Source organism: Sebastes umbrosus, chromosome 16 (assembly GCF_015220745.1).
Source record: "Sebastes umbrosus isolate fSebUmb1 chromosome 16, fSebUmb1.pri, whole genome shotgun sequence".
Lineage (NCBI taxonomy): Eukaryota > Metazoa > Chordata > Actinopteri > Perciformes > Sebastidae > Sebastes > Sebastes umbrosus.
In genome coordinates, this window is record NC_051284.1 from 12,527,317 (window position 1) to 12,544,219 (window position 16,903).

Consider the following 16,903-nt stretch of genomic DNA (forward strand, 5'->3'; position numbering starts at 1 on the left):
CAGCCGGCTCTTGTAAGTGAACGATAAGAGCCGGCTCTTTTTTTTCTTTCTTTCTTTAAAGGGACTGTTTGTAAGATTCAGAAATGCTTGTTAACAGCGACACCTGTGGCTGTTAAGTCAACGAAAGTCAGCGTCGGGGTCGCTTGCTCGCTCTAAATAGACATGAACGAGCATCCCTCAAAACAGTGAGGCGAAACAGGTCAGCTAAATCCACAATATCACTCTATATTTCACCTGATTGACAGTAATGTTAGCTGACCAGACGGAGGTCTCTCCATGAATCACTGCTGATCCTAGTGTTGGCTTTTCCTGCTTCAGCCTCCTGACTGCGTGCGGCCGGAGGGAACAGGGGAGACACCGGAGTTTTGGTCAGAGATGATAACGTTTCTCGTTGCGGAGCCCCGTCACTACGAAGCTACGAAGTCTTCTGCAATGTGGAGTGCGTGCGCATGCACGTCTAGAGGTGGAGCGAGCTGAGTGAAGGCAAGCAAGCAGGCAGACGAGCAGAGGAGCAGAGTACAGCAGAGACTCCGGCCACACGCGAGCGTGCATATGCGAGCGCCGACGGTCTACAGGTACAGAGCAGTACCGGTAGTGCGGAGTGTGGTGCGCAAATAGCAGACAAGATGAGTGACAGTCGGAAACGAAGCAGCATGTAAAATTACGGTATTCTGGAAATTATAAGGTTTAGTGTAATTATATTGAATAATTTACGTGATATATATGCACACATGCTAATCAAAGGTCAAAACAGCGCGAAGTGAGCCGAAAGAGCCGGCTCTTCTTTGGTGAGCTGAGCCAAATGATCCGGCTCACTAAAAAGAGCCTCAATTCCCATCACTACAAATTACACCCCTTTAAAGTCCCGCCCATTCAAGCAGAGCTGTGGAATGCTATTGGTTTAGAGATTTCTACTCACACGTTATATGATTGGCTGTCAGAGTTGACAGTTTGTAATAGCCACGCCCCCTCTCCCCCGTCGTCACGCCCACTAGCGAGGCTCTACGTTCTACGTCACGACGCTATTCCTTAAAGTTATTACGCACATTTTCAGCCGTAGCGGTGCATTTGTGAATGGAAGCTACGTCACCACCTTTGACTCCCCAACGCTGTCTGAACTAACTTAAGTTTTTAGCAGCAGTCCTCACCCACTCTCCTCTTCTTCTTGCCCAGGCAGCGAGTGTGTGTGCCAGCACCTTAGAAACCAACACCGAAAAGATGTCAGCTCAAATTATAAGCGGGAAAGAGGTTTCAGCGTAAGTAACATATTTCAATCCGGCATGTTTATGAATGAATATATATATAGGTGTTATGTTAACCAAACATATGTCTTGTCACATGTACTGACTAGCTAGTCAGCTAACTAGCCTTCTGAGTCAGCGGTTACCTAGTAACTAAAGACACTTATAAAATAACTTCTGTACATGATTACAGCCTTATACACGTTTTACATGCAGCTGTTATTCAAGAAACTGCTCTTATTCTGTGCTCTGGCTGCAAATCACCACTTCATAACTTAGTTGTACATGATGCTGTACCACGTGAATGAAGTGTGCCTGCCTAGTAGTTTAATTGTGTATATAATCATCTGATCAATCTCAAATGGACTCTTTCTCTCAAGTTGCATGGAGTATTTATCTCCTGACAGTTATGCAGATTTAGTCTTGCTGTGTTCACACACTACATGCACTGACTTGTGACTGTCACATTTATAATTTGGTGGTAATCTGTCTGCAGGACAGATAATAATGCACTATACTCACTTTTAACAGTCTCTTCTGCACTCTATTCACTTTTTCAATAGTCCTGCATCACAGTTGTTACCCTGCACTATATTCAGTTTTAACAGTCTCCTCTGCACTATATTCACTTTTTAATAGTCCTGTGTCACAGTTGTTGTTACCCTGCACTATATAATTTTTTAACAGTCTCTTCTGCAATATATTCACTTTTTAATAGTCCTGTATCACAGTTGTAACCCTGCAATATACTCATTTTTAACAGTCTCTTCTGCACTATATTCACTTTTTTAATAGTCGTGTATCACAGCTGTTACCCTGCACTATATTCAGTTTTAACAGTGTTCTTCATTTCCTTGTATTTTTATATCTGGTATATTTTTTTGTACTTTGTACTTTGCACTTCTAACTTTTTTTTTACTGTCTTTTTACTAACATGTTTTGCACTATGGAACTGTGATGCTGGAAACTTGAATTTCCCTCGGGATTAATAAAGTTACTATCTATCTATCTATCTATCTATCTATCTATCTATCTATATATCTATCTATCTATCTATCTATCAATAGACTCTTTCTCAAGTTGCCTGGAGTATTTGTCAACTGACAGTTATGCAGATTAGTCTTACTGCGTTCACACTAAATGTACTGACCGGTGACGTGTCACATTTATAATTTGGTGGTAATAATCCATAGTGATAGATGATCATGGAAAACTTTGGAATGAATGGTTGCAAATCCTGCAGCATTATGTAAGAAGCTGTGTGATGTGATCTTTGCACTGTTGGTCCAGTGAACTCAAGTGTGGTGAGACTGACAAACAAGACTCAGTCAACAAAACCTTTAATTTAGTTGCATGTGCTTGTCACAAGACATGACAGCCTGCACCCTGTTAACTGCCCCTCACAGTACTTATTAGTTAAATTAGATCCACTGTGCCCTCAGTAGGAGGACTTACAGTCATTGTCCCTGAAGCTTAAAGCTGACGACTCAAACTGATAAACAAAAGGTGATCGGGTGTTTTCTGTTTTAGCTCCAACTCTCTGGAATCACCTCCCCCAATCTATCAGAGTTATGCAAGGCCTCATCAACATGTGTATGTTTGTTTTAGTTTGGTCTGTTTAGTTTTAGACTCTGTGGTCTCTGTCATCGTTTGATGTTTTATTTGTGTGTGTGAAGCACTGTGTAACGGTGTGTTTTAAAAGGTGCTATATAAGTAAAGCTTTACTTACTTACTTAATTACTTACTTACATACTTACATACTTACCATTGCTTGTTCTGGACAAGTGACCTTTATGGACAGGGGGTTTATTGATGAGATTGTCTCTGCCTTTCAGGAAATGTAGTTTTCTACAACCTGTTATCCTAAAGTGTGTTCATTAAAGAAGCACGATTGACACAGAGTCAACAATCAAGGCAAAACAGTACTGTGTATTGTATTCTATGAATGTTTATAGGAATATTGCCCTAGTTGATCAGTGACCAGGAACAACATCCTGTTGTATCATCAGATTAGGATTGGTATGATATTAATATGTTATAAAGATGGGTTTTATGTAGGGCTGACCGGAATGCTTCGAAGCTTGGACCGTTGCCATGGTAATCAACCTCCAAATCACTATTCGCATGCTTCATTTTTTAATTGATTAAATTAATCATTAATAGCCCATGAAAAATAAGGAATAATCCCACAACGTTATTCATTATTCATGTTCAACATTCATTATTATTAGTTATTCTCAGATGTGCGTGTGTGTACAGTGGTGCGGCAGCGGCGTTGTCCCGGCACTGAAACAGGAGAGACGGAGACAGAAGAATATGTCATCCTGTTGCACCGCGAAGCTTTGAATACCTTCGAATATCTTTGAATATTTGTCACCGAAGCTTCGAAGCCCAAAAAATGGTATTTGGGACCACCCTAGTTTTATGAAGTCTGGGAATAATATATATTTTTATTGATAGCCCTTATTTTCTCTGGCCTCCTTTGCGAATAAATAAAAAGCAACGTAGTGCAGGTCATATATAGTAATGTAGTAATAATGTACCTAAATAACCTAGTTTCAACAGTAGGTCTATGTTTTATATAATTTGCATTATGTCGATTTAAAATGCGTATTGTCATTGTTTTTCTCTGCATCCTGGCCGTTAGAAAGGCTAAGATGTTAGTACCTTTGGAATGCCTGATGTTTTAAATGGCTTGATTACATTAACATCATCCAGTGATTTAGGTTATTATGGCTATCAGAGCACACTATGGATATTTGGACAAACCTTTGGATGAACCATTGGAATATAAAACACTAATTTTATAAGGCAAAAACACTCTGAGGTTACTTTAAAGGTAGTTCAAATTAGTGACATCCATTGTGTCATGCATCCATAATCAATAGTAATAATCATGTGCTGTATTCCATCGTTGCTGCCAATGAAGTTCATGTGATGCACAAAGACTTTGTGTTTTAAGTTTTTTTTGTCGGTCAGAGTTTTAAACACAATCGTCAGTCGAGCTTTTTGAGTAACGAGATCAATAAAGCTGATTTGTCGTGTGATTGATTGTGTGAATAGAAAACAAAGGAAACAGGTTGAGCTTTGTTGAAGCAGACATGCTAGATCTTAAAATAGATTTATTGCTTTGAGTTAAAGTCCAGTGCCTTTGTGTCACTGCTGTCTGTCTTGTCTTTGATTGGTTGAGTTACCTAATCTACTGTAGTATGTGTTGAGGGGACAGATAAAAATAATAATCCAAACCATTAAACAAAAGATAAAACAAAGACCAAAGATTCTTATTCTCCTAAACTGACTCTGGTGACCTGGTTTACCATGTGCAGCGGAGACTGACAGCTGGAGATTGGAAAATGATGACCAATTTCACAAAGAGAAAGCCAGATGTCATGTGCATAAACCATTTTGGTTGGGCCTGTGGCTTGTATACTATATGGTGCAATCCCTTTCCTTCATAATGGTACATCTGTCACTGCGTAGAACTGAAAAATTATTCTGTTGTCTTGTGTTCTCAGGCAGGTGAGGGAGCGTCTGAAGAAGGATGTGGAGCAGATGAAGCTCCAAGACCCAAACTTCAGACCCGGTCTAGTGGTTTTACAGGTACTGTAAGTGTAAAGCCCTGTGTCCGCCACAGGAACTTGTCCCGGAACTAAGAACCTTTTGAGGAACTCATTGCGTTTCGACCGCAGTGACCAGGGTCTAACTTAAGTTACGGGGTCTTTTTACCCCCAAAAATGTCCCTGGTCGGGGGTTAGTACTTTCTGAACCGCTATGGAAACGCAGACAACAATGGGCTGAAGGAACGTTTTAGTTCCTTGAAAAGTAGTCCCAGGACTAAAATTACCAGGAACTTCTTGCTTCTTGGTGGAAACGGGGCTTAAGATGAGGAACTCGCACATGTCGTAGAAAAAGCACACTTTTTTGATGTTTTGTTTAGAGATTTTGTCATGTGTCTTCTCGTGGCCTTCCCCTGGAGACAGACATGTGTGCCCCTGCATGGATACAGAGCGTATGAATGTGTTCCACTAAAGTCCCCGTCTTGTAGATGGAGACATTTATGCAAGTGTTTTGTCATCAACACATATGTGTGTGCATTGTTAGGTAGGAGGCCCATTCCTTCATGCAGGCAGGTGAAGTGATGCCATGTGTCTTTTGCAGGTTGGAGACCGCGATGATTCAAACCTGTACATCAACATGAAGTTGAAGGCAGCAGCAGAGGTAAGAAGATCATTTACATACAGTACACAACACACTTCTACTGTACACCGTTTGCATTCAATCCTAACTCCCGGCCTAATCCCATTTTCTGTGTACACAGATTGGAATAAATGCCACACATATGAGACTTCCCAAGACTGCAACGGAGGAGGAGGTGAGAATGGATTTGAAGTATTAGTGCAGCCCGGCTTTTTTATTCGCCTGTATGTACACACTCGCAGTAAGATACTTCATAGTCAACAGATGATTTTCAGTGCAGTAAAATCTGTGTTAAATTTGGGATTTATTGGTGCTGTAACAAAACAAGGATTGTAAGGCTAATGCTGTAAATGACAAACTGAGAGTGTAAAGGCTATCTCTCTGTCCGTAGGTTCTTCACAGCATCACAGAGGTGAATGAGAACTCGTCTGTCCACGGCCTCATCGTGCAGCTGCCCTTAGACTCAATTCACAAGATCAACACGGAGAAGGTCACCAACGCCGTGGCCCAGGAGAAGGATGTAGACGGGTAGGTTCAGATATGATCTAAAGATCAGGGTGCTCATTTTTAAGGTTTGCTAACTCCTCTTTTGATTCAAGTTGATCTTTGAGTCTTCAGTTTGCAATGTTCAATGTGTTCTGATCCATTTACAGACTGACCAGCATCAATGCAGGGAAGTTGTCTCGTGGGGACCTGGGCGACTGCTTCATCCCCTGCACACCAAACGGCTGCATGGAGTTGATCAGACAGACTGGTAAAGGCAACATTTAACACTCGAAAACATCTGTTGCTAAATAAATTCTAACATCTGTGCTGTGAAAATACACGAGAAAGAATTCAATAAGGCCAGAATTAATTGATGGATCGGCTGGTTCTCTACAGGTGTGTCCGTGGCAGGGAAGAGAGCGGTAGTGCTTGGTCGCAGTAAGATTGTGGGCGCACCGATGCACGACCTGCTGCTGTGGAACCACGCCACCGTCACCACCTGCCACTCTAAAACCGCTGATCTCCCGGGAGAGGTACTAATTGTATACCCACTTGTCATTATATGCCCTCACACCCATGCAAGTAGAGCATATAATGTGACCACTGATGTTTTCTTGTAGGTGATGACATGCTGGGAATTACAGATCTCTGCTGCCATCGTGTGGCATAAACAATAACGTCATGCCTTGCCAGATTTTAACATTTTTATGAACATGAAATTAATGTCCACCAAGTCTAGCATCATTTTTGCCCATGCTATTCTCTTATTCATGAAACGCTCACTAATGCCCATCGCTGTTTTTGTCCAGGTGAGCAAAGCAGACATCCTGGTCGTCGGCATCGGGAAAGCAGAGATGGTGAAAGGAGACTGGATCAAGAAGGGAGCAGTGGTCATCGACTGTGGCATCAACCACATTCCAGGTTCGACTTCTTGAGGCTTTTCAGTCTGCTTTAGTCATGGCACATCAGTTAAGTGGTAGAAGTCGGAGATAATTGTGTCGTATTTACCTCCAAAGTTTCTCTCCGTGTCTTTTCAGATGAGACTAAAGCCAGTGGGAAGCGGGTGGTGGGTGACGTCCACTACTCCTCAGCCAAGGAGCAGGCTGGCTTCATCACCCCTGTGCCCGGTGGAGTGGGACCCATGACTGTGGCCATGCTGATGGCGGTAAGCTCCATCTGCAGAGTGAATCCTGAACTAAACTCTTAAGTTGGCGTCAGCGTTGCCAGATGGGAAATGTTAAACTATCGTACTAGAGGCTTAAAATTATTGTATTCTGAGGACAAATTTTGTACGTAAGTCATAACCATGAAAACAAATAGGTGTAATGTGTAGTTTTACAAAAGCACGTATTTAAACAACTTTTTGACACACCCACATCTGTTTCCTTTTTTTTTAAAGCAAGCTATGTGTCCATAAGTCCATCAGTCTGACAGTTTTTGTAATAGCATACTATAAAAATTCAATTACAAGTTAGGCTGACTGGAAGCCTGTTGATATTCTGCATGAAAACAGTCAAGGCTATAAGCTAATGAGCGTTGAGCAGCTGTGCTTGCGAGTTACATTCAGAAACATCATAGCCTACACCAAGCATGATTGGCTGGAAAGAGGTCAAGTGAGAAGAGACGTGTAAACACAGATGTAGGACTCATCCGGGAATTAATTAAAATGTGACAGCGCAGACGAAAACCAACTACTAATTGTACGCACCACAAAATGGTCAAATTATAGTACATTATGGCACTTTTTGCATTATTGATCGTACATCCTACAGAGTGCAAAATGATCGTACAAATACAATAATTATCGTACATCTGGCAACGCTGGTTGGCATTGCTCGCATACTTATTATGTGAGAGCATCCTATTTAAGGTTGAAAAATCACACTTTTTGTCCAGATGAAGAAATTGCGATGAATTCTTTCTTTAGTCTCATGTAACCTAGATGTTAATAGAAAGACTGAGCGTGTTTTTGTGTGTAGAACACAGTGTTGAGTGCAAAGCGTTTCCTGGAGAGCCACCAACCAGGGAAGTGGAACATTTCTTACACCAAACTCAACCTCCAGAAGCCCGTGCCAAGGTTTGTCTCCTCATCCTCCTTTTCTCTCAGTCATCACATGCTCTGTTAACTGTTAAATTCAATAATCCACATGCAAGAAGGGCTGGTTTAATTCCTCGCCTCACGTTGCTGTTTCCTCCTTTGCTCAGATGAAAAAGTGATTATGTGTGCTGTCTTTATAACTCCCCAACAGCGATATTGTGATTTCTCGCTCCTGCGTGCCCAAGCCCATCGACTGTCTAGCGAAAGAGGTGGGCGTGCTGTCGGATGAGGTGGAGCTCTATGGCAAGACTAAGGCCAAGGTCCAGCTGAATATCATCAAACGGCTGCAGAGCCAGCCAGACGGCAAATATGTGGTGGTCACTGGGTAAGCTCTCAGCACTTTTATGGTAAATGGTAAATGGACTTGCATTTATATAGCGCTTTTCTAGTCTTCCGACCACTCAAAGCGCTTTACACTACATGTCAGTATTCACCCATTCACACACTGATGGCAGAGGCTACTAAGGTGCCAACTTTGCCCATCAGGATCTAATCTAAATACTCATTCACACACCGATGGCTATGCCTTCAGGAGCAATTTGGGGTTAAGTGTCTTGCTCAAGGACACATCGACATGTGACCCGGAGCAGCCGGGGATCGAACCAACGATCTTCCGATTGTTGGACAACCTGCTCTACCCTCTGAGCCGCAGCCGCCCTTGATCATGTTTCATGTGCTGTTCTGTTAGTTTATCCCTGGCCTACAGCATTTTTTAAAGACTGTAGTTTTTTTTTAGATGATACAGTATATACTGACATCAGAATCCCTACCTTTTTTGTTTTTTCATATTGCTCAGCAAGTTTCTATAGCTGATCAAGATTTTCTGTCTGCAGCATTACACCCACCCCCCTGGGTGAAGGAAAGAGCACCACCACCATCGGCCTGGTCCAGGCGCTGGGAGCCCACATGAAGCTCAATGTGTTTGCTTGTGTCCGACAGCCTTCTCAGGGACCCACCTTTGGCATTAAAGGTGAGCTTTGGAATAATGTACTCTTTGTGAAAGGTTGCACAGGTTCACAAGCTGTTGAAATGTACATTTGTTTGTGGATATATCTGTAGTTTTGGTCTTCTGTCTGCAGGTGGTGCTGCAGGAGGTGGATATTCTCAAGTCATTCCAATGGAAGAGGTACTACACTACTGTTTCAAGTAAGAAACTTAAAATATACAAAGGCAACATTGCACTTTATTAATGAGTCTGTTCATTTTAGTTCAACCTGCATCTCACCGGCGACATCCACGCCATCACAGCTGCCAACAACTTGGTGGCCGCTGCCGTCGATGCACGCATGTTCCACGAGTCTACGCAATCTGACAAGGTGGGTGCTCCATTTTGGTCAATGCTATATTAAAAAATACACTTTTTGTGTATATATATATATATATATATATATATATTATATATTAATTAATAGATTGTGACTATTATCTTTCTCTCCATATGCATCATCAGGCTCTGTATAACCGCTTGGTCCCACTCAGTGGAGGACAGAGGAAGTTCTCCCCCATCCAGATCAGCAGACTGAAAGTAGGTGATTGTATCACAGACTTGTAGGTTTTGACTGACCTCACAGTCCAGATTATGGTGCCCATCTGACAAGTTTTCTGTATTTGTTTAGAAACTGGGCATAGAAAAGACTGATCCCTCGACTCTGACTGAAGAAGAGATCACCCGCTTTGCCCGCCTGGACATGGACCCAAGCTCTGTCACCTGGCATAGAGGTATGAAGTCTCTTAATCCCTCATGACTCTTACGTTGTCTGCCTCATTAAATCTGCTGTATGTACGCGATTGTGAGTGTATTGATCAGGCTTTATGCACAACTAAAAATGTTCATGTGGTCCTTGTGTATCAATTTAGTGTTGGATACCAATGATCGATTCCTGAGGAAGATCACGATCGGCCAGTCGCCAACTGAAAAGGGATTCACGAGAGAGGTAAAGAGATGAGATCCACAAAGCTGTTTCTTACTCAGTGAAGGCCACTATGTGTCATTTTAGAAAGTTTATTTAGCTCCACCCAGTGGTTGTATCAAAAAAGACACTGTGGTTTCAATTTGCATTTGAAAGATGCTTTAAACCAGAGGGCAACCACTGGCTCTGAGAAGTGAAGCCAATGTGGAAGTGCCTTAAACTTGCAGTCTTTCTAACAGCCAGCAGGGGGCGACTCCTCTGGTTGCAAAAAGAAGTCGGATTGTATAGAAGTCTATGAGAAAATGAGCCTACTTCTCACTTGATTTATTACCTCAGTAAACATTGTAAACATGAGTTTATGGTTTCAATCGCTAGTTTCAAGTCTTCAATATAGCATGACGTTCATTTAGTAAATTATGGTCCCATTTGTTGTGGAATTTTTTACTCATCAGCAGGAAGGAAGAGGCCCAAGAGGCTTTGACGTTGCATGCAAAAGGTTTATTGAAGCTTGATCAATGAGAAATTGTCAGGTCTCCACCAGTGATGTGTTCTCTGCATGAAGGCCTCCCAATTCTCCCTTTCCCCCGGTGCTCAGTGTCTTAGCCTGCATACCATGTTTTGACTACAAGAGACTTCGCTTCTCTGTGACCTTGGTTGCCCCAGCAACGGGCTCCATTGTCTCTAACTGTAGAGCAGCTGCACAGATAACAGGTCTCACCCCCAGACAGGAATACAACCCAGTGATGTCAACACGAGGGACACGCTGACCCCCGACCCAGGCGAGAGAGGAAAAAATGGAAAATTCGATCTCACCATTTAGAGTCAAATAGATCATAAAACAGGGTATGCTTCAGGGCGTGGCTACCGTGTAATTGACAGGTCGCTACCACGGCGTTGTCCGGTCTGGGGGGTTGTCCGTGTTTTCATTGTAGAATTTTGACCCTTTCACAGTGTGTTTTCACTTCATGAAAGTTAATTATAACCTTTTTGGTCGCATAAAAATGTCTTATTCAGCGTTCAGTTGTACTTAGCTCTGATTTTTAAAATCTAAAAAAGACTATTTAGGTTTAAGAGAATTTCTTTGATTTCATCATTTCTGCTTGCAAACTGAATGTACCCTCTCTGAACCCAGTTCACTGCAATGTTGTTGACAAAAAGGGGAAATTATTCCCCCCCTCTCTGTCCTCCAGGCCCAGTTTGACATCACGGTGGCCAGTGAAATCATGGCGGTGCTCGCCCTCACCAGCAGCCTGGCAGACATGCGTCAGCGTCTGGCCAGGATGGTTGTGGCAACCAGCCGTGGCGGACAGCCGATCACCACCGAGGACCTGGTCAGTGGTCTGGTTTCTCTTTCATGACGCAGTATTGTGGAAACAAGGCTCCTATAATGTAATATTTTTCTCTACAGGGTGTGAGCGGCGCTCTAACTGTGCTAATGAGAGACGCCATCAAGCCAAACCTGATGCAGACGTTGGAGGTGGGTGAAGCACACATGCTAACCGGTTGTTCCACTGAAAATAACTTTTCAAGCCAAAAAAGTTGCTATGAGTTATTGGTTTTGTGTCACATGTGAGTCTTGTGAATCAACAGGGAACGCCTGTGTTTGTCCACGCTGGCCCGTTTGCCAACATCGCCCACGGCAACTCCTCCATCCTGGCTGATAAAATAGCTTTGAAGCTGGTTGGACCTGAGGGCTTTGTGGGTAAGGGGAGCTGAGACAATGGCTCTAAGGCAGCATGTTCACTTTTTCATGACTGATCTAACAGAACTAAAAGATTTTAAATAATTCAGTGAAATTACTCAGTATTCCTCACAGCTGTGGTTTTGTTACTATTCTGTTTTGTCTCACAACCTCTGTCAATTGTGCCCTACAGTGACGGAGGCTGGCTTTGGTGCGGACATCGGCATGGAGAAGTTCTTCAACATCAAGTGTCGCTACTCGGGCCTGAGACCCCACGTGGTGGTGCTGGTGGCCACCGTCAGAGCCCTGAAGATGCACGGAGGAGGACCAACAGTGAGTTTGCTGTTTTCCTCAGTGTCCTAATAACAAGATAATCTTTTACTTTACTGATTTTATTGTGAAAGAAAAACACTCGTGCTTTTACTTTTATGTATAAATTTGCATGAAGTTTGCATTTCTCCACTGTGGATTCTGAACACAACTTCAGCATCCACACAGTCACAATGAATATTTCCTCTGCACAAAACAAAGTCTCACCCTCATTTTTGTTGTTGTGCATCAATTCTCATGCCGGCTGAGGATCGGCAAAGTTTCACTTTGGGGCCATTACGTTACCAGGCATTATCAATCCACTTGACAAGGGCGGCTTTAGCTGCAACCACAGGTGCTTTTCCCCGTGCGCATTTGTTTTTATTCAGAGAAAATTACATTTTCTTTTTCCCATTATGATATCAATGTGCATAGCACAGTTATCCAGCCGGAAAGCAGAGGGCCCGTGAGTCAAATTATCCAGGGAGTAAAGTAAAAAAAAAAAGAAAAAAATTAAATTAACGTTGATCTAACGTAGTTTTAAAATGTTTTTACACATGTTGTCATTTATGAAAAGACCCAAAATGAACACCGTATGCGGACTATTTGATTACTATAAGCAAATTATTTAAAAAGCGTTTGTATAGGAATGATTCTGTCCCAAGCTTTTTGATCCAAATAAGCGGTCGATCACTGTAATCCTGAAGCAAACAATTCAAATAGTCTCTGCTGTGTAAGATTTTGTGAGTACATTGTTGGATTATTTTAATTAATTAAACAATGACTCTTTTTTTTGTTCAGGTCACTGCTGGGATGCCACTGCCTAAGGAATACATTGATGAGGTAATGCTTAACAGTAACTTACCAAAATGTGATCTTTATTTTAAATGATAGTTTTCTGTTGATGAGCTAATCGACATTTCTAAGTTTGTGCGGAGAGCTCAAGAAAAGTCTGCTTACTTGGTCAATAGCACGTTAAGTGTGCAGCACAGCACGTTAAAGCATACAGCAAACACAATATAAGCATCTACATTAAACATTTGTGTGGAGTATTGCTGCTACTACCTTCTCACAAGCTTATTTAAAAGTGTGTTTACGTGTATGTAGAACCTGGAGCTGCTGGAGAAGGGCTGCAGCAACATGAGGAAGCAGATCGAGAACGCACAGCACTTCGGCGTGCCAGTGGTGGTGGCTGTCAACGCTTTCAAGTAAGTGATGGATGACGACACAGTAGCAATGGACTAAAGTGATCTCTAGGACATAAAGCCTAACAGTGGATCAAATGACATTCGAGTACTGTGAAAGGAGTTGCCTGTAGTGACAAATCCGTAGAGAATCATCACCAGCAGTTTCCATCAGCTCTGCAGAGCGTGTTGGCAACTTTAGTTTTTATGGCCTGCAACTTTATTGTTTCAACCCTGTTTCCCAACATAGCAGACGGTAAAAAAAGGCTCTGATGAACCTGCTCTACGCTACCTGCCCAGTACCAAACAGCAGACAGACAAAGTTGGTGACTGGCTGGTGAACATGTAAGGGATAATGTACAGCGAGCTGGTCATTGTTGTGAAATAAACCCCGACGGGGCGATGTGGTGATGCGTCGCCCTGAAGGAAATTTATTTCACAACAATAACCCGCTAGCTGTACATTATCCCACTTATTACACCACTACTTACTTAGGAAATCAATAATTTGACACAAAATGGTCCTCCAGAGTCCGACATCAGAACTGCGCCCATAGAAACTGTCAGTTATACATAGCAGCAGTTTGCTATAAAGAAATAACAGACCATAAAACGCCATTATTGACCAACCAGAATCGAGTATTAAACAAAGCCGTGTAATAAAGTGCAGTATTTAGCTGCCGAAGAGCCAGATATTTATCTCAAGATCTGGCAGAGACCAAAAACAGCTAAAGAGAGAGGGAATATTGGACTTACAGTTTGTCAGTGTTGTGTTTACAGCTTCTTGTGCTGCCCCCAAGTTGCCAAAAAGATCTAATAATGAAGGTTTAAAGCTGGATCAAGAGATTGTAAATCTATTTTCCGTCCAATTATTTTTCTTCCAAATTATTATAATGTATTATAGTTGACAGACTGAATAGAAGCAATGAAAAAGTTGCCAATATCTCTAGAAAATGTGACCTTTGCTTGAGGCAGAAAGATGGTGTAAGTAAAGAGATTAGGTGATAAATAGTGACACAAATGTGTTGACATGTGGTTAAGATTTATTTTCTTGTGTGTGTCTATTTCCCTCCTGTATCTCTTATTGTTGCTCTGACCCATCCTGCAGGACAGACACCGAGGCTGAGATGGACCTGGTCTGCAGCGTGGCCAAAGCTGCCGGAGCCTTCGACGCCGTGCGCTGCACCCACTGGGCCGAAGGTGGAACCGGTGCGGTTGCCCTGGGCCAGGCTGTCCAGAGGGCCTCTGAGGCCCCCAGCAAATTCAAGTTCCTCTATGACTTGGAGGTACGGGCCATCTCACGTTTTCTGTTTTTCAAAATTGGTTGAGGTTAAGGTTGTGAATGAATTTGTCAGAAAACCTTGGATGTTATTATATTTGTTTTGTCTGTAAAGTGGAATAAAAATGTCAGACACACTGAAGATAAAACTAATGTTTTCCTGATCTCCCGCTCTGTTGTACATGCATCCAGTATCAGTGTGCATAAAAATAGAACAAAATCATCTATTTGGACCCAGCAGATTTTTGTCTGATTAGCATTACTGGGCCAACATACGATTTATTTTGTTATTATTTCTAATTCCTCTCTAGCTCCCTATTGCTGATAAGATTCGAATAATCGCCCAGAAGATCTACGGAGCGGACGATATTGAGCTTCTCCCAGAGGCTCAACACAAGGTGGAGCTCTACACCAAACAGGTCAGCATCTGTTCTCCACTCGTTTCTCTCCTCGGTCTTGTCTCAGGCCTGTTTGTTGGCGGTGGAAATTCTCATAACTGAATTGGGAATTAGGACTTTTGTAAGCAATCTAATTAGTTTTCTTTGTTCCTTCCTCTCCCCTCAGGGTTTCAGCAATCTGCCGATCTGCATGGCGAAGACTCACCTGTCGCTGTCTCACGAGGCAGACAGGAAGGGCGTGCCCACAGGGTACGTCCTGCCAATCAGAGACATCCGAGCCAGCGTGGGCTCTGGCTTTCTGTTCCCACTGGTCGGCACGGTGAGTTTGCACACAATGTCTTTCCTCTCTACTGTTTTTCTGCACATTCACGTCTGGGAGTGACTCTTCACTGCTCTGCACGCACTGCGATCAATCATCACAATGTAACTTGATTTTCTACATTCATCTGTCTTTCATATAAAGTAGTATCCTTTTAATCAAAACAAAGCATGACCTGTAGCACTTGGCTGTCTCAATCTTTTCAAATAACAAACACATGACATCACACATATTGTCAGCTTCACACACTGCTGTGATCCGTCTATCTGCAAACAGTGTGCAAATAATCATCTTCAACTGAAAGTAAACGGCTGAATCTATTCATTATCATACACTCTAGAAGTGTAAAACATTATGTTTGTGTTTGTGTGTCACCAGCTGTGTTTGCCTGCTACTGTGAATTACAGTAGCAAGCCAGGGACGCAACTAACAATTATTTTCATTAGCAATTTCTCAACCAATTAAATTATCTAATATATAAAACCAATAATAAATAGCTAAATGCGTGTCACTATTTTCCGGACCCCAAGAAGACGTTTTCAGACATCATGTTTTAATATCCAACTAACGAAAACCCAGAGAATTTAATTTTGAAGTAATTTATATTACAAAGTAAAACAGCAAATCGTCACATTGGTCACATTGGTATCTCTTGTACAGTGCTGTGCAAGAGATGTACAAGAGATGGTATGTTACTCATTTTAAATGCATCAATAATGAAATGAGTCTCCATGTCATCACCTGATATTCATTGTGTGTCTGCACAGAAGTTATTTGTGTCTGTTTGTTCAGCTTGGCTCAAAGGCTGCATTATACTGTATGAGTGTACCTTTTTAAAATAATTTATTGATAGTGTCTGTCATAAAAACTGCTTTATCTTGCTGTTCCTCCTAGATGCCCACAATCCCCGGTCTGCCCACCAGGCCTTGTTTCTACGACATCGACCTGGACCCTGAGACTGAACAGGTCAACGGTCTCTTCTGAAGCTTCTGCACTGTATGATGGTAAGGAAACAAAGTTAAGACGTACAGATACCAATCTCATACTGGAGTTGGCGGGCACAGTTGATAACAGTTAATATCTTGCCCTTGTTGTTTGCTGTATAGACCCAGCGCCCCCCCCCACTGAGCCTTAATGAAATGTGATGGACTAATAACTGGAAGCGCCATGAGCCTGTCTGCTGGAGCTGTTTTTATTTGTTGTTTTTCTCTCTGACACTGACATCCGTAAATAATTGATTCGGTTTGCCCAGAAGGCTGCCGATGGGTAAATCTAGAAACTTAATTAATCACAGAACAGTTTATCCCCCTGAGATTGCCAGTCTGTTATAGACAGGGGGAAGTGTCCTATTGACACTTCTTTCAGTTACATTGCTCGCTGCACATAAACAAGCCCCGCTTGTATTTTCACATCCCAAAACCCTCGATGACAATAATAAGCCTTAACTCTTAAATCTGGCCTTTTGTATTAACTACTTATGTATATTTTGTCTGCACTATACCACTGTCTTTAACAATTGCGTGTGCCTTTGGGATAAATTTATTATAGAAAAAACACTGAACATAAAATAATGCTGCATTATAAAATGTTTTATAAATTTTTTTTGAGCAACCTTGTGACTACTGCCTTTCAAAAGTCTTATTTTGTCTGTCCTGTATTCTAATTGAATATTTCTAACATTGCTGGAGAATTCATGATGTTGTAAATCAGCGATTTCAACTTTTCTGTCAGAAAAAAATCAAATATTCTGTCAGAAAAGATCAAATAAAGTGTCTTTGATGGAAAAACCACATTTCAACCGT

The 16,903-nt window shown here is 42.0% G+C and overlaps 1 protein-coding gene across 1 annotated transcript; it reads left to right on the top strand.

Moving 5' to 3' along the window:
- Positions 1 to 1,100: 1,100 nt before the first annotated feature.
- mthfd1b (methylenetetrahydrofolate dehydrogenase (NADP+ dependent) 1b) lies at positions 1,101 to 16,888 on the top strand. The gene is made up of 28 exons (XM_037796669.1): positions 1,101 to 1,256; positions 4,757 to 4,841; positions 5,400 to 5,459; positions 5,560 to 5,613; positions 5,830 to 5,966; positions 6,092 to 6,192; positions 6,321 to 6,457; positions 6,734 to 6,845; positions 6,962 to 7,089; positions 7,904 to 8,001; positions 8,174 to 8,347; positions 8,856 to 8,992; positions 9,102 to 9,148; positions 9,231 to 9,338; positions 9,473 to 9,547; positions 9,639 to 9,741; positions 9,880 to 9,956; positions 11,123 to 11,263; positions 11,341 to 11,409; positions 11,523 to 11,634; positions 11,807 to 11,946; positions 12,724 to 12,765; positions 13,030 to 13,130; positions 14,214 to 14,391; positions 14,696 to 14,803; positions 14,949 to 15,101; positions 15,996 to 16,105; positions 16,208 to 16,888. The coding sequence occupies exons 1-27, from the start codon at positions 1,219 to 1,221 to the stop codon at positions 16,083 to 16,085; spliced, it is 2,805 nt and encodes a 934-aa protein (XP_037652597.1). The 5' UTR covers positions 1,101 to 1,218; the 3' UTR covers positions 16,086 to 16,105; positions 16,208 to 16,888.
- Positions 16,889 to 16,903: the final 15 nt, after the last annotated feature.